The following is an 18035-nucleotide window of genomic DNA, read 5'->3' on the forward strand; positions in this document are numbered from 1 at the left end:
CATGCATTTACACTTACATCTGATTTTTAGCCGCTTGTCTCTGAGCTTTCCGTTCTTTCCTTTTTTGATCTGGTGGCTTAGCAAAAACAATTTCAATGTTTTCTCCCTCTAAATCTTTGCCATTCATTTCTTCCATTGCCTGAAGGAATTAACCAGACTTTAAATATACTTCTAAGCATATCTGGAGTTATTAATTTTACTCTATCCTTTAGAATACGCAATTTAAATGTTGTTATCCATAGCTAAAACAACAAAATAAATCTAAAAAAAATTAGATAGCATAGCATTACGGGTTTCAGAAAGTTATGCATTTCCTCTTAACTTGCCTCTGAAACCCAAGACTGCACGTATTAGTTTAAAAATCTTCCACTCAAAACTCTGAATAGGCTTCAAATCCTTGCAAGTTGTTTCAATTAATGAAGAGACAGAACTGTTTTCTGAAAAGACACTAAGGAAAAATTTGCAGTAAGGCAATATATTTCTACTGTCAGCATAAAGGCACACTACTCAGACTAAAAATCAGTGTGGTTTTATGATTTTACACACACACATATATATGTATATATTTAAGCCAGAAGCCAAAAAGTAAGAGTCTCATTCTCAATTAAGGAAAAAAAAAAACCAAACACAACAACATCACACATGCATGTTTCTCACGAGTCACAGTAATTGCTAAAAGTTCATTTCAAGCAGAGGAATCCTGAAGATTCTACCACTTTTAGGGACTCTACATAGCTGAGCCTCAACAGGATGCGTATCCTGTGAGAAGACTCTTTCCATCATTTTCCTAAGCATCTGCTTCAAGGCATCTGGAGGAACAAGAAAAGCTAAATCCCCTTGTATCCTGTATCCTCCCACAGGACATAAAAAATAGATATGCTATAGGCTGGAGAGGAAGTGCACTTTCCCTTCTGAACAACAGATGACCAGAGAAAAGACCAAGCTAACAAAATCCAGGGATGACAATTCCTCAACTGACCTGAACCTCTCACCAAAAAGAAAAGGCACATATTCTACACCATAAAAAAAAAAAAAAAAAAAAAAAAAAAAAAAAAAGTTGCTCTGTTTTCCAGAAACACAATTTTTATCTAAATGTTTTTTGCTTGTCCTAGAGAAAAGGTTCAGTGTCTACTGAAAATTCATTGAGAAGTCATTTAACTTCTGGCAATACTATTTCAAATTACAGGTATGATTACCTTAGATACCCATCAGAGAATTATTTAGGATGCATGCATCTAAGATGCAGTTTTTCGGTCTAACAAATGCTTTTTCTTAGGAGCTACCCAGAGATGAGAAAGTCGAGAGCAAAAATGTCTTAGCACTCCTCCGCAGAGTTAAAAGGAATATACAGCACCCAAACTATATATTTAATAACTATTTTCATACGTGCATGAGCACACACAGCAATACAGCCCTTTTCACTTACCTTTACAGCACCATCCCGTTCATCAAAATGAATGAAAGCATAGTCTTTTAGCTTCTTCACTCGCTCTAGCTTTCCAAATTGACTGAAGGCCTTTTCTAGTATCTCCTCTGTTACCGTATTGGCAAGATTGCGGACAAACAGAACTTTTACCTACAAAACAAATGTATAAGTTTCAAAAGTATGATCCGAAAGCCTAAACCAAGTTTTGCAAATCATTACTACCAGCAGCACTGAAAATATATTTTCAGTATAGCATTTAATCTATGTAGATATTGAAATTTATATGTTCCTATAAGCAGAAGTTGGCAGCAAACATCCGTCACTGCTTAAAATATTAGATCCATTTTCTAAGATGATCGGACAGCACTAGCATCCTGAAAGTCAACACAATTTCTGTTAATCTTTACAAAAATCCCAGCAGCAACAATTTTCAACTCAGGAACGCTTTCAAACCTGAAAGAACGCAAACAAGAATGGATACACACAAAATAATTAACTTATCAAAACATTCCATTGCTTAGACAGGTTTCTGCAGAACAGTCATCACTGTAATATCTAGGTCAGAGGTGACAGGTCTGCAGCTCTCAAGCTGCTTAACTTGTGGCTCCCATGCTACAGCTATACCAAATACCAGAGCAGCAGGACTGTGCTTGCCTGAGAAACACTCAGTGACCTGAATCCACAGTTAGGAGAGAGAAGAAACACAGAAAGGGATACTGAGGCTGACATTGCCAGGCCCCCCTTGGATCCCTCACAAGTCTAGCTGAGCCCTCTGTTTAAGGAACAGCCACCTCCAAACAACTGAAAACCTATCTTCTCCACCCATACCTCACGCAACGTGACTAGTAAATTCTATGAAGACTGAAATGCAGCTTCTAAGATCAGAATGCCTGGGTACCTATTAAGTGTTTAGATACAATTGGTTAACTGCTGGACAGTGCTAAATCATCAGTCCAAAGTTTCATCTTAAAACAGGTGGGGGTTACTGCAAAAAAAAAAAAACCACAACGCAGCCTGACATACGCTAGACTCTAATACACCAGACAGCACGCAGTGGACACTGGGGAATAACATACGTTCACCGGCCATTAGCATTTACAAACTTGTCCCTGCATCCGCACTGAGCCTGCACTAAATGACCTTTGCATGACATCATCCATGAGTTCCTTCTCACGTGCAGGGGGAGATCCTTCTAGACACTGCCACCATGCCCATACATTATAGTGTTACCTCCCTACACGGCAGCTGAAAATGAGCAACTTCTGTCCACACTCTCCCCTCCATTAGTGAGTTCTAGGCAGATTAACCTAAAAGCAATCACCATGCAGAAGATACTTGATATTTAAGGCAACATCCCCTTTAAGTGCCCTAGCAATTTGTAAAAACACACCTACAAAATACTCTCTGCAACATTTAAACAAAAGTCTGACAGAAAAAGAGGAAAAAAAACAACATATATACAGTATTTGACTTGCTGTTCCTAATCCTAATGGTCAACACAAGTAACACAGGGTACGAAGGGACCAAAAAATGCATGCTTCAGCTTTCTGAAGTGAAACTATCATCCCTGCTCCTATAAAGTACAGGAATTTAGAACACCCAGACATCTACTTGTATATACACTATGTAATTGCTACGTGTATGACTGTGTAATTAGGCTACTAATAAACAGAACAGACTTCTATAAAACCTTGTCTCACTAGATGGCAGAGTTAGGATGGGATGAAAGAACACCATAGACCACAGATCTGATCCAGGTAATCAACTTCAGCCTTTGGCAATAGCTACCCTTGATGATTCTCAGGGGATGAAAGAAGTCACAGTCAGCTCCATAGGGAAAGCTTCTTCCTATCCTGTGATAACATTCTCCAACACGGCTTTGAAGTACAAGCAAGCTATCTTAACTGTACCTTAACTCAAGAAAGTGAATTACAGAAGTTTTGTCACATAACCGCCTGCTTTTAGAACCGGTATCTTTCACACTAATGTTGCTTCAGGAAAGGATAAAATCAGAGCTGGTTCCTCAAAAGATTCCCAAGTAGCTTTCAACACTAAGTCCACAACAACTGACATTCTTTATGTCAGATATGATGACCAAGCATAAACTCTGTCAGCTTTTAGCACAAGCTGCGCTAACATGACATTCTGAAAAACAAATAGTTTAAATTTTCTGTGTATTTCAATATATTAATCTCTAACACCCTTGCTCTTGCTACAGCTTAAAAAGCATAGCTGAGCCAGTCAAAAAAGGTGCCAATGCTAAAACTGAAGCAAAGACGAAATCATTTATCTTTCATTTAAGCTGAAGAGGTTTAAAAAAAAAAATTCACTTGGTTAAGGCTCACCAAGAATTCAGCAACACACACCTAACAAGCAATATATCCCACTGTTCCGCATGCAAGCACACAGCAACGTTGTGTCATAAATGCAGGATCCACCTGAACACTGTTCAGGACTGGAGTATCCCCAAATTACTTGGGATCTGCTTCTTTTCTTACAGCACAAACACTTCAACCTTTATTACTACATTCTCCAAGGGTTAGTATCCCTGCCTCCTGCCCTGTCATCTACCAGGCAGCCACGAGAACCAGACTTTATTTAGCTACTTAAGCAGCCAATCCAGCACATGCTCTGTAGCCACAGCCATGCTACAGAAATAATTCAAAACATGAGTGGCATCAAAATGCTGCTTAGGAGAAAACTATCAGCACGACTACTTGGAGTTGGAAAAAATGTTTGTTTGGACCAGTAACCAATTACTTTAAAACTGTGTTCATACAGAATCTGTTTCCACGTGTACAGAACTCCTGTAGTGTACAGTCTAGCTTCAAAAGCTAGCCTTCTACCTCAACATGCAGAAGACATTTGATATTTAAGGCAATATCCCTTTCAAGCACCTCAGCATTTGGTAAATACGCATCCACAAAATACTCTCTGCAACATTTCAACAAGAGTCTGTAGAAAAAAAGGAAAAAAATAACAACTTTAACAAAACACATTTAAATTACTAGGTGTTACTATATTGACAAAACAACAACCTTATCTGCTAGGTACTCAGAACGCGGCCGTTCACTTTCTGGCTACACCAAGGTAAAGCTGCCTTCCTCACTGTTTCTTCTCACAGACTTTCTTTTCTAGTAGCTTTGATGAGAAAGCTGCAGCTCAGATAATTACCCTAACGAAAGCAACCTTCTACTCTTACAGCACTTCTCCCAGACCCTTCTACCAAAGGAAGCCTACAATGGTCAAGCACTCTCCTTTTGCTCCTGAAGAGCAGTAGCTAGGAACAATGGTAGCCAGCCTGCAACTCACGCCTAGATTACTGTGGGTGCAACAAGCAGCTTGGCTGCTCTTAAACCTAGCACAACAATAAGCAACAGAAAGTAAAACTAATGTTTCTGTAAGTACCAGACGTGATCCTTCACACATACATTACGCAGGCACGACTGGCATAGAGCCTCTGCATGTAACAAAAACAAACAAGGGATGCAACAAGCCAGAAAGGTCACACAGCAGTGCCTGCATCAATTTCTGCCTTCATCCTGACTACGCGTTCTGTACTTCCTCAGTATTTCTCGTTCACACATTTGTTCCCTTTTCTATCCCCTGCATGTATTCTGCGACACTGAAAATATACAAGTTCTTTCCTACACATTTTCCACTTCCACATCCCACATAAATACAAAGCAATACAAGGTATGAAAACAGTAACACCTTCAAAAAGTGTTAAATATCGAGCTTTAGTTTCTTCAGCCTTCCAATCCCTACATCTGTAAGCTTCCTTCAGAAAGACACTGATGGGGACTCATGTCCCCTTTTCACCTCCCACTTAACTATGTGATCATGTCATCAGAATTCCTGTTAGTTTAACAGTTTGTTGGATTAGGATGCCTTTCTTCTGAGCCAAGAAATTCAGACAGACTGATAGATGCAGGAAATGCCACTCTTAACAAATGTTGCCTTCGAGACTCTTCCCTGCTCCTGATTAACTACCAATACAGGGCAAGAAAAACAAAGACTGCAAACAGGGTACTCCAAATGCTGCTGCACTACCCTTACTACAAGAGCGGATTAAATTTGTCCCCCAAAAGTGAGCTTCTGCCCCAACCCCTTTCCCTTATGGATCATCAAAGAGATCTCAGCCAAGCTATCTTATTAGGTCCATCGATGCAGGACTCCAGCATATGACATTTCTTAGACGAAAGTAAAAGCACTGGCAAAAAAACAAGTAAAGAGATAAGGATATGAGCTAGCTAGGAGTTTCCATCAAACAACTCAGCTACGCAAAACTGAAAACAACAGTCCAGGACATTATCTGATGGGAAGGAAAATCAAGTAATCAATTTCTATTTCAAAATATCACACAGGACATAAGTACTACAGTGTATTTCAAAATATTTGTTCAGAATTAAGCTTAACTGAAACAGTCAAAATTCAGGCATCATTTTTTAAGGAATTAAAACCCTCCCTGTGTAATTAAAAAAAAACCAGTTCAAAATATAAAATAATTGCTCAGCTTCTCAAAAGCAACTGCTACAAGACACCTTTGAAAATCCCAATTTGCATATCATATATGTTCCACTTCTGAAGTGATAAACACGCAGTTCCAGGCTTAAAAATCATTTAAGCTTATTCTCAGATCAGACGGATTTCTGTGCAATCAAATATTTAAGCGACAAAAACATCTTTATTTTCGGAGTCACCACAACCACTTCCAGAGGAAAATTAAGCACCCCAGCACATGGATCATTCACCCTTGGGAGCATAAACATCAGCCAACAACTTTTTTTAAATTCACAGTATACATTCATACTTTTATTCTCCCTTTCACAACACATCTCTCTTACAAGAAGGCTGAGAGATGCCATTTAAACCTAGGCTAATACCAGGAAATACTTACTCTGGAACAAGACACTAAGTATACTACGTTTCTCTTAAGTTTTATTACCTTTGCCATGACTTCGGGATCTGGGTCTTCTATAGGGTCAGCCCATTCAACTGTAACAACATTTCCCCAGACTTTCACTTTGCCACTCATTAACCTACGTCTGGCCTGAGCAGCAGTTTTGTGATCTTCATATTCAAGGAAACAGAAACCCCGGTTCTTTTTCTTGTCATCAGGCTGATGATATAATATGACATCTGTAAGGCCCTCTGAAATGAAACAAAGAAATGATCTGTTATGGCTTTAGTCTATGACTTAATAATATAAAGTAGGGATTATGCTCCTGGGAAGTATGCATCTAAACACTGGTTCCAAAAAATCATGACCATGCTAGACTTTTGAGACTATGAACATTAATTCCATTTTCCACACTGCCAAGAACAACGTTTTCAAAAGACATTAGGCTATCCCAGCTTAGGATCCTCTTTATTAAGTGAAGAAAACTTAGAAGCTATGGAAGAGTACCTTTCATCTCACTGACCAGAGGAGGGAGGGCAGCCAAAAGTTGTGTTTTGTCACTCCTCCTCTCAAACCCCCTAAGTCACAGTACTTATCAGCATGTGTTTTTTCCATGGATGTCCAAAGAACAAAAGGTTAAATTCGCATGATTTCAAGACATCTAAAGAGTTTCAGTGCTGCTCCAGGGAACCTAAAGTGTAGCATTCAGTAACAGAGGAAGCCATAAAACGTTACCTTTTCAAGTTTATATGTTATTATCAAAAAGAGATCCTTATCAAAACAATAAGAATTCTGAAGCACAAAACTAGTTATGTTATTCAATCTGCTTCAGTTCTGTCTTGAAAAGTTCTGAAACATCTGTTGGTACTGAAATAATTAAACCATACATTTGTTTGAACGGCCTTTTTAAACACTGCACACATTTTCTCAGTAAAGCCTGAAACTACACACCTAGTTTAATTACAGATTTCAGCCCTCAGCACAGTACATTAAAAAAGAAAAAAAAACATTGATCCCAAAAGCCAATGCAAATCCTAAGTCCTATCAGTCATCATCTCTCAACAAGGCAAAGATGGCAAAAAGTTCATCACTGATCACATGTGACACCTTCCACATCAATAAAACAGTAACTGAGTTACCTGTTACTTTGCTGAACTCTTCAACAATTTGCTCCTTGGTTTTACTCTTAGGAATAGAACCAACAAAAAGTCTATTATTGGCAACAGAGATGCATACACCGATGTGTTTTCCAGAACGGATTTCATGATTGTTGTACTGAAAGAAAAATAGACAACCATCAGTTACAAATAACTTGAACTCTCCTCCAACAGCGGCAGTATCAAATACTTCTGAAAGTAAAACATGTAGCTATGTATTACGTTCCTTGACACTGAAAACATCCTTATGATATACACTCAATTATTTTGCTCTATACCTATGTTCTTTAGACTACTTTCATAGTGCCAGCCAACATCTACCTTTCCTTTTTTGTACAAGCTCATTACTTAATGCACATTTCTTCAGACTTCTACTTGTAGAACTACAAGGTTATGATTACAGGTAGGTCACAAAAAGACAAGGCCCTTCACAACAGCACAGAAAAAAAATCCAAGCTCCTCTACACACTGCATCTGTGAATTCTTAAACGGAATTGTATATAATATAAGACAGGTGTACAATTCAAGTCAGATTCCCTTCCAAAGCTCTGTAGTTCACAAAAGACAGACAACCACGATCAGGTCTTCTCCACAAAGCATGCAAGAGCAATTGCTGAATTCTTTCCAAAGCATGTAGATTACACACAGACAGCAAGCAGCAGAAAGAACCTTCCACCGCTTTGAAATCCTAAGGTTACTGTTCAAATGCCTCTCCCAAAACAGACACCCTGAACGTATCAACAGTTCAAGGGGAAAAATACACACCACTGTAGACAACTGCTGACAAAAAAAAACAAAACATGCCTTTTACTGAGATGCAGACAGACATATCCAAATAACAGCAAGGAGGTCCAATGGTGGAAGGCCAACCTTTTTCCAACTGCAAGCCCAGCAACAAGCAGTTCTTCAGCTTGGAAAATGTGTTCTGTGGTTAACATTTATTGACAAGTAGCAGAACAGCATTTCAAAACTTAATCTAGCTATTTAATCTAGAAAGTGGTTTTGTGTCTGGTGGCAAACTTCCCCACATATGCGAAGTCTTCCACACCTCCTTCCTGCTTGGTGCACCAAAAATCAGGGTGGAGATGTACATTTATTTGTACTTCTATGTTGTTTAAATAAAAAACAACAAAAAACCCTGCCTAACTGAGAAGCTATACAATTGTAACAGAAGTGAGCTGAGAGTTGTACCTGCAGAAAGGATTTTCAGTGGCACCTTTCCAACTAGTTATGTAGCAAAATACAATAAAATGCAGCAAAAAGCATCTCTGTATCTGCTGACTGCATGACGGCAGACTTGATTTTTAAGTTGGAGACCAAAATCACACAGAAATATGTATATGTGTTTAATAGTTGTGAACACTGACTAGAAAGAGATTATACTGGAAAAAAAAACCTTTAGAAGAAACACCTTTTAAAAACGGTAGCCGTGTATGTGTCTGGAAACGACGCAAAAAGACTCTTCTAAAACTGAATATATAGGTAAATTTTATCCAATATCTTATCTAGATGTTCCTTTTAAAATCTAAGACTGAAGTCTGACTCCACATTTCAACCAGAAGACCCTCCCACACCTCTTAACAAGAATGACTCTTAATTATTCTAACACACTGCAATTCCACAGACATCGGTTTTTTTATACTACAATACATTAACTACTACTTTCTATCACATGTTTCTCCTACCTCTGACAAAGCAGCCTGCAATTAAGTGCTCCTAAATATACAGTCGGTGCTTTTTAGGTAAATAGTCTGCAAACCAACTGTAAACTTAGATAAGGCCCACGCAGGCCCAATTCTGGATTAAGTGCCACAACAGCGAGGCCACCAAATGAGCAATGTCAGCATAATGCTTTTCCCTCCTGTCACCACTGAACCCACGCCCAAAGTCAGCAGAGACATTAGTACCCTTATAGCAAGAAAATCAAGAGTCTTCTGTAGTGTCTAAGTTCTTCAAGAACCCATCCACAGATGGCTGAAGCAAGGTTAAGGTCTGTTTTGCCATTTCATCCACTTTCACCCACAGTTTATTTCTAGCAGTAAACAAGCTGCACTGCTGTGCGTAGCAGGCAAAGTGCTTAAGGGGAATGCTTGCATAATTCACCTGTACCTGCACTTTGATCAAACTTGTGTTTGCTCTGGTCAAAAAATACTTCCAATTACAACAGCATACCCTATACATTCTGCTACAAGCTTAGCCCACTTAGCTTATTTCTGTGCATGCCTACAGTAACACTAATCCTCATGAAACAATTTCCAAAACTGAGAACAACTTCATATGATACAGTAGAAAGGACAACCAAATCCATATGTATAAAACCAACCAGAACACAATAGTCGTCCACAGTCACAAGACAAACACCAGCACGCCAACAGAGAAGAGATGCCTGAAAGAAGTCACACCCAACTTCTGACAGGTGGCGCTTGCACGAACACCACTTGAGATGCCACTTGTACTCAAGCAGCTGGCAGGAGGGCAGGGATGGTGGGCTGCACACTGGATGAAGTACTAGACAGAAAATTAACCACTGCTCATATCTTTAAGTCTTCTTGGTATCAAGCCACAGCACCATTCCATTTTTTGTTTGAAGCACAGCACCAAAGTTATTTCAAACAAAACGTAAGGAGCTCTCCTTTTTTAAGCTGCTGGTGCTATGCATAAACAAAATAAGAGCTTCAACCATTTAAGTCCAAGATTTCTTCTGGTAAAAGAATAGGTTAAGTCAGTATTTTCTGCTATTTAGGTATAGACAAAACTTTACAGCTCCTCTTACTGCCCAGAAATCTAAGGCAACACACGGGTTTTTAGCCTCATTTTTGGTAAATTTCAGAATCCTAAATGGGGAAAAAAAAGCCAGCAGGAAGAAAATAGGAAACAGAAGAGACTGATCGCTATCACGTTGCATCCAGAAAGATCTGAAAAGTTTCTTGCACATCAGAAGTTTTTATGCAGTACCAAAAAGAACACTGCAGGTTAAAATAGTAGCATTTTAGAACAGCTGACCAACAGCCCAGAGATCTTCAGTAACCCATCTCACAGATGTATAACTAATGTTAGGTCATCAACCCATTATTTTCAGCAGAGCTCCACAGGCATATTTTGCTGATTCTCTTGCAAGTTACAACTTGACAACTTGGGCAGCCTCTAATACACCAAACCAGACAGCCTGCTGTGGCTGGGACCACTCAAAAGCTCAACTGGATCTTGTGGCAGTTGTCAGAACTAACCCTGCCATGAAAGAGGTTAGGACAAACACTGAAAATCAGCCCTATCAATCCTAACAAGTTTCAACTGTTGCCCTCACTAGATATGTAACTGAAAGACAAGAAACAATACTTTATTTTTTCCTGCTTAACAAAGACCAAGTGTACAGAGGCATTAAGTACCTTCCTCCCTTATATCGCCGAGTTCAAGACTGAGGCCAGGTACGTGACATGTTACTTCTAGGGAAATAAAATCTGAATGACTTCTGAGACCCTCAAAGAAATGCACTGTGTTTAAGCAAAATGTAGCTGAGGAAAAATCTCTTTGCTTCATCTGTACCTCTGATAACATATTTGGCTCGTTCCACTCTTTTGCTAAGTCATGTGCATAACTCTAAAGCCTTTACACGCATTTATAAATAGCTAAGCTGACAGTGGAAGTACAAAGAGGTACACGCAAACAGCTGAGTTTTCTTAAGTGTATTTGGATTGCTCCCAGGAACACTGAACGTTCTTGTTTAAAAAAGTTAAACAGTAGATACCACTTTCCTTTCTGTACTTCCACTTCTTTTTTTTCCAATATATTTCAATACTTTTGGGGGAGACAGTCCTGTCCTTGGCTTTATTTGTCCTTATCAATTATTTCCATTACTAATGTGTCAGCAAGGGAACTTAACTGTCTACCTCATGACAAAAGAGAGATTTTAACCCTACTGGTTTTATACAGTGCCAGTGTAACTCAGAATTTCTGAGTACAGCTGACACTCTCAGGATCACCTCAGCCACATCAATGCAGCAGCAACTAGCTCAAAAAGATTCACATTTCAATTAACTAGAAAGACAAAGGATGAGGGGGTCATAAAAAAGAATAAAAAGTTGCTTCATGTGTAAAATGAGGAAGCCTCACTATGACTTGCCTATTATATCAGAAGAATTCACACCTCTGTCCAAACAACATAAGCATTTTAAGCCGTAGCTTTTCTGTCATTTTCCAGTCAGTTTAAAGAGACAGAATAGACCTTAAAAAGTGATTCTCTCTCCTCTGAAGTATCTCATGAAACTATGTGACTTCAGACACACTTTTCTACCGTGGTGCCCTCTGCTGGTACTCCAGCAAAGCAGAAATCGTACAAAGCCCAACCAAATCCTTAGCACTGCAGCAACTCAATGAGCACTTCCTTCAACTCATCCAAACAATAACAGCTCCAAAGTCACTACCGCTAACACAACTATTGTCAGTAGTAAATGCTTACCAAACTGGACCAAACTTAACACTGTTATTTTTTTTAATTCTGCCCCTAAGACATCCAAGCAAAGATTTATATGCAGAATTACGTACAAATGCTTAAAAATGCCGAGTGGACATTTGTGAAATGATAGAACAATGACACAGCTTAATTTTAAGCATTCAGGCATCAGCACAAGGACAACTGCTTAAAAGCCACAGTGCTCTTAGTGAAAAAATACAAATGAAAAAGGCAAAGGAAAAAACTTACCAGCTTAACAGCCTCCTGAGCTGCTTCTTTAGTACAGAACGTGACAAAAGCATATCCTCTATTTAGACCAGTTAATGGATCCATCATTAAGCGGAGATCCCATATAGGTCCGGCTTTCTCAAATAAGGGAACGAGTTCATCTTCAAACAAGTCTCTTGGAATCTTACCCACAAATATCTACAACAGACACAGAATGTTGCTTATAAAAAAATAAAAATACACCCAAGAAATAAAAGTGCCCCCACATTAATTACGTCCTCCTTACCTCTGTTCCAACAGAAGGCTGCTGGCCTGAATATACAGACTCTGGAGGAGGCCCGCCATACTTCCTCTGTCCCGTAGTCACATCAAGAGTGTAGCCGGTTCTTTCCAAGAGTGCCTGCAAGTGTAACATTTAAAAACGTTAAATCATATGGAAATCCGCCTGATTTAGATGTACTTCATTCACAGACAACAGACATGCTTAAAATTCAACTTTAACCATATTGCTTTGAAACTCTCATAGGCGAACAAGCCTAGTGCTTCAACAAGCAACTTGCAGAACAATTACTCAAACTGCCAAGAATCGAAACAGAAAATAGGGAGTTCACACGGAGTTTTCCCTGATTCCTTCATTTTCATACACACACATGCAGGAAAAAAAAAGCAAAAAAAAGAGGCCAAGTATTAGAACACCGAGCTTCCCTTTAATTAGGAAGATCTTAGCAGTCCGAGCCACTTCTTGTTTTGGCATGCCCAATCCTGCAAACGTTTATGCAGAGAAGTTCCCTTCACTTAATGAGATTACTCATAAGTGTGAAGTTAAAGAACACATGTTCAAGCGCTTACAACTCCTGGAACACTAACACTGCTCTTACTGCTTCAGGTGTCCCCACCACTGAAGTGCTGATCAAACTTCCTTCCTCCCATGCTGTCATCCTGCCTCCTCCCCTCAATTCCTTGTGGGAACATTCAGTATCACAGCACAACTGATCTTCGCTATAATCGCTTGCACGCAGTTACAAACACGTTACCAACTAAAAGCTTTAACTGCAATTCAGTATACAAATACCTACTGAAACCCTTCTGAAGTGCTTCTTTTCTTAATAATTTTGTACAAAGACAAATCGAAGCTATATGCAAAGGAACTGGGCATTTAACAACTCCAATTATAATCAGAAGTTCATATCACAACTGGAAAATGGAAAAGTGATTTTAAATGGTACAGCCATCAGCAGTAACAGCTTTAAGGTATCTACTGTATACTGTCCATATGGCGGTGACAAGATCCACACATCAGCTGTCTTATTAATTATTATTATAATTAACAGCACTCCAGCCTGAAAATCAGGAGAAGAGACACTAGTTTTGCAATCTCCATAGTTATCTATAATGTATACCACATGGATTTTCCATTTTATTCATACCAAGTTAAAAGATGAAAGACTCCCTCAACTTTCCAAGACGCCAACTAAGCATACTTCCTTTTCCTTCCCTTCACGTTTGGTAAAGTTGCTTATCACAGAATTTAATGTAAGCTGCAGTATGCCTAACTCCTGTCACAGGAGTTCCTCGGTGTCACAAGACTCACATGAAGAAACAGTCTATTCTTTAAGACAGTTCTCAGTAAGCTTATGCCACCAATAGTATCTCCCTATTGTAGGGTTGCTTTAAATATGAACTCGGGAAAAAAAAATAAGTCAGTTGCTGAATTTATGTACTCTGAACTCAAATACCTATGTTGACAAGTTTCCTGGAACTTTTAACTGTGAAGCACTCCAACTAGCCAAGACTCAGCTCATAAACCAAACCATCACACCTTTTTCGTGTACCAACACACATTCAGTTCCAGTAACTGACAGCATCTAAGCTCTCTTCAAGATGCAATCTAAGATGAAGACGTAAATAAAAGCTAGTAAACAATGACAAACAACCTAACACAGCCTTTACGAGGAAAGCACAGTTCCTTAAAAACTAAAAACTCTATCATAACCACTTTGAAAAAACAAAAAACAAAACAACATGGCATTTGTCCCTTTTATCTCTTAGGCACATACCTTGATTTTTGCCTCATCTGGTCCTTTGCTAGAATCTGCCACCTTGGTCCCCTGTTTTTCCCTCTGCCTGTACGTCTTCATGACTCCACATAAAAAGGCACTTTTGTTCTGCAAGAGATGCATTAATCTTCAGTTCTGCAAACATTACAAACCAGAATCTAATTTTGCCTCGAACTTCCACACAGCACGTTTTACATATCACATACGGTTCACTGAAGAGATTTAATCAAGCTTTCTGCCAGTCTACCAGCAGTTTATCCCTCAATTATATTCCAAATTGCTTAATGTTACCTGAACATGTGAGAGATCACTGTCTTTAAACTGCTGAAGCACTGCCAATGCACCTTCTTCATTAAACTCCTTTAAAGCTTCAATAGCTCTTTCATCTAGATCGCTATGTGCAACTAACCCTAGAGAAAAGGAAAAAAAATACCAATTACATTTGGGTAGCAATCTCTGTTTAATCATATTTAACACACCTAACATGTTTCAGTGTCCCCTGAAACAATCACTGGCTGAAAGTAAGTTACTATGCTTAAGAAATCACTTCGTTCCCTAAGTTGAATATTCAAGAGCACTGAGCTTATTTTTAATCAGAAGTGTCAAAAACAAACAAACCAAAAAAAGATTCAGACTATGAGTTACTGCATTTACGTATTTGACTTCTCAGCAATCCAAGTTACATGGGGCAGGAGGTTTAGTTCCAGTGTCCTGAAGTTGAATTCAGAAGGATCTATCAAAATCTGACTTAGCTTGACTGACATTGCTCCGTGATATTCTGAGAGAAGACTGCAAACCGCAGCACTCAAAGTGATCGAGGAACTACAAAATCAAGGTTTACTATGCCACTGCCATGCCTGATAGGAAGAATACAGTGACCTTGGCATCCATGAGCTTCAATACCATGTCACAAAGCATCATTTACATCAGACGATGACTACCAAGGCTTTAGTCACTTGAAATTACAGACAACTACAGTAAAAATGCACAAAGCCCACATCAACTGCTCCTTCTAAGCATCAACTGTTGCCTGTCCCAGGTGGTATACTATGCTTGCACTCGCACTTTTTCCCACCACCCACCCCAAGTGGCTTGACCCAGACTGGTCTCTGGGAAACACAAGGACAAGTTATTGCACAAAGTGAGAAAAACAAACAAACAATAAAAGAAAACCCACAGATTTTGTTAAGACTACAGCCCCCGTACTTCTGGAATGCACAATAAGTTGCTTGGTTAGCACAAAGACAGCAGAACCCAATGAAATATCCTAGGATCCAGGAAGGGTTTGCAAGTTTCCCAGCTTACCTGCCACGTAAATTTCATCTAATTTTTCAGCGACTTTCTGTGGTAAACCAGCATCAAGCAACGTCTGGAAGTGCTCAGAATGGGTAACTGCAGCAGAAGTGTCCATTGGCTCCTCGGTACCGTTCCCATTCACATGTTCAGTAGCCATGTTTCCAGATATCTGTTCAAACGCAAGAAGAGGAATCGTTAAGCTACAAACACCTTCAAGCAGAACAATCCAAGTGACAACACGTGCAGCAGCCCGCCCAGTTCTCGCGAAGGGACGGCGCAGCGCTTCCCGGATACTTTGAGCTTCCGAAGACGCACAGAATTCCTCAAAAGGAGCGCTGACACAAAGGGAAGCCCTAACGCCGCTGCCTGGCGGGGGCGGGGTGGCTCTCACTGCAGGTTTTACACAACGCAGCCAGACACTGACTCACCTCGCTCTCCCGAGAAGCTCCCAACAAGTTCGGGACGGAGCAAGCAGCCAGCGGCGGGGGCGGGAGGCAGCCAACTGCCGCGCTCCGTCACCGCCATCCCCGGACCCGAAGCCCCCGGCCCCGCCGCGGCCGCGCTCCCCTCCCGCCCGCCGGACCGGGCCGGCGAACGAACAAAGCGCCCGTGGCAGCCCGCACCCTCCCACGGCGGCAGCCATGAGCCCGCTGGAAACACGTGCTCAGCGCGCTCGGATGTCCTACAACTTCCTCCAGTGACCGACTTCCCCCCCTCCCCGCCGCGCTCCCGGGAGCAGGAGGAGCGGCTCCCCCCGCCCGCACCCCGGCCCTTCCCCACCTCTCGCCCGATTCCCCCCGGTGCGCGGTTGCAACACCGCGGGCCCGATTTCACCACCGGCCCGGCCGCGCCGCCGCCGAGCCGCGCTTCCCCCGAAACAATGCGGGGCCGCACGGCCGGCCCCAGCTCCCAGCCGGCCCCGGAGCCGAGCGAACCCAACGGATCCCGCCGCGCGGCGCGGGCAATGAATGGCGCGGCGGGGCCGGCGGGACAATGAGGCAGAGCCACGCGTCCCGCACGGCGCCGTGCCCCCGCCCGCAGGGCCTACCCGCCTCCCCCGGCCCGGCCCGACCCGCCGCACGGAACGGCCGCGGCGTTTCTCCGCCCGCGACGCGGCGCCGCCCGGCGGCGCTGAGGGCCCTCCGCCGCCTCAGCCGGGCCCGGCCCGCTGCCGGCCCCGCTCCGAGCCGATCCCCCGCCCGGAGCTGACCTGCGCCTGCGGGGGTGAAACGCCGTGCGAAGGGGCTCGGGGCGCGGCTGGCGGCTCGGCGTGCTGAGGAGCTGCCCCCCTTCTCCGCTCCCTCGGTGTGTCCGGACAGTGTGCTGGAGCTGGCGTAAAATGGCGGCCGCTCGAGCGCTCACGCCGCTGCTGGCACCAACCCCAGCCCCTTCCACTCGGCTCGGGGGGGCGGGAGGGGAGGTGGGGGGGGGAAGCGAGGAGGAGGCGCCGCGCGCGCTGGCGCAGCCCCAAACCCGGGGTCTCCCAGGCAGCTCCGCAAGGGTTATCGCCTCGCCCCGCCCGCCGGGTTGCCCGCGCGCGCGCGCGCGCGCCCGCCCCGCCGTCCCCTCCCTCCCCCCCGCGCGCCCGCGGAGCACCGCCCCCTCTCGCCTCGGCGGGCGCACGCGGGGCTCGCGCACGCGTAGACCGCGCGCCGCCGAGAGGAGAGAAGAGAGGTGGTGGCGGCGGGCGCTGCGGGGGGACGCGCCGAGCTCGGGGAGGGCAGGGCACGCCCGGCGTGTTCAGCGCTTCGCTCGTACCTGTGCGGGTAGCGCCCGGAAAGGAGAAGAAATCTAAATAAACGAAACAAAAATAGTGAAAAAACGCGGTGCGTGACGGAGCGCCGCGGCGGGCGGGACACGATTGGGTGAGCGGCCGTTCCCACGGTGCGCAGGTGGCACAATGGGGAGAGCCGCGGCCGGAGGCGGGGTGTCCCGACCCGCGGCGGGGGAACGGAGGAGACAAAGCCACGCAGACAAAGGGAGGGGAGAGCGGAGCTTTGCGTGGCCGCCCGCCAGCAAGCAGCCCGCGGCCAACGGGGAAACGCCGCGCCCCTCGGGAGCGCGACCCGGGACCCCCCCCGCCGCCGCTCCTCGGAGCCGGGAGCTCCGTGTGAGGAGCCCCGCCGCTATTCGGAGAGCCGAGGCCGGGAAACGGGGTGGCACCGGGCCCCGCAGAGCGGGCGCTCATTTCGGGTTCTACTTCCTAACGCGGAAAGCACATGTAGCCACGTTTAGGGCGTTGTCGGATGTACGTTCCTGGTGTGGGAGCCTCCTGAATTGCGGTTCCCAACAGCCCTAGCTTGCGAACCTTGCTGAAGACAACGCCGTAAACTCTGCCGGACCTGCGACTCCGGAGAAAGAGCAAAATACGGGCAGGAAGGCACGCGAAGTGTTACTTCCTCCCAAGCAGTGCAGTGACAAAGAACTACTGCCTCGCAGCCCAGCTCGGCGCCTTCGGCATCGCCAGCGCATCGAGCCCCCTCAAACCGCGCAGAGGAGCAAGCACGAGCAGCAACTG

General features: G+C 43.4%; 1 protein-coding gene across 5 annotated transcripts in view; it reads right to left on the reverse strand.

Annotated features, from left to right (window-relative positions):
* The window catches only part of SYNCRIP (synaptotagmin binding cytoplasmic RNA interacting protein), a 25185-nt gene extending 8258 nt beyond the window's left edge, over window positions 1-16927 (reverse strand). For 4 of the 5 annotated variants that reach the window (XM_065730977.1, XM_065730976.1, XM_065730975.1 and 1 more), the window contains exons 1-10: window positions 16728-16811; window positions 15527-15686; window positions 14513-14631; window positions 14222-14329; window positions 12451-12564; window positions 12186-12362; window positions 7469-7604; window positions 6375-6580; window positions 1427-1576; window positions 18-139 (exon numbers count right to left, since the gene is read on the reverse strand). In XM_065730977.1, the coding sequence (XP_065587049.1) occupies window positions 18-139; window positions 1427-1576; window positions 6375-6580; window positions 7469-7604; window positions 12186-12362; window positions 12451-12564; window positions 14222-14329; window positions 14513-14631; window positions 15527-15674 (1280 nt within the window). In that variant the 5' untranslated portion in view covers window positions 15675-15686; window positions 16728-16811. Of the gene's footprint in view, window positions 1-17; window positions 140-1426; window positions 1577-6374; window positions 6581-7468; window positions 7605-12185; window positions 12363-12450; window positions 12565-14221; window positions 14330-14512; window positions 14632-15526; window positions 15687-16727 lie in introns of all 5 variants that reach the window. The other variant, XM_065730978.1, reaches the window with a different exon arrangement.
* Between the last annotated feature and the right edge of the window lie 1108 nt (window positions 16928-18035).

The sequence above is a fragment of the Cyrtonyx montezumae genome, unplaced genomic scaffold (genome assembly GCF_038088225.1).
Source record: "Cyrtonyx montezumae isolate F1298 unplaced genomic scaffold, pur_monq_1.0 scaffold_13, whole genome shotgun sequence".
Lineage (NCBI taxonomy): Eukaryota > Metazoa > Chordata > Aves > Galliformes > Odontophoridae > Cyrtonyx > Cyrtonyx montezumae.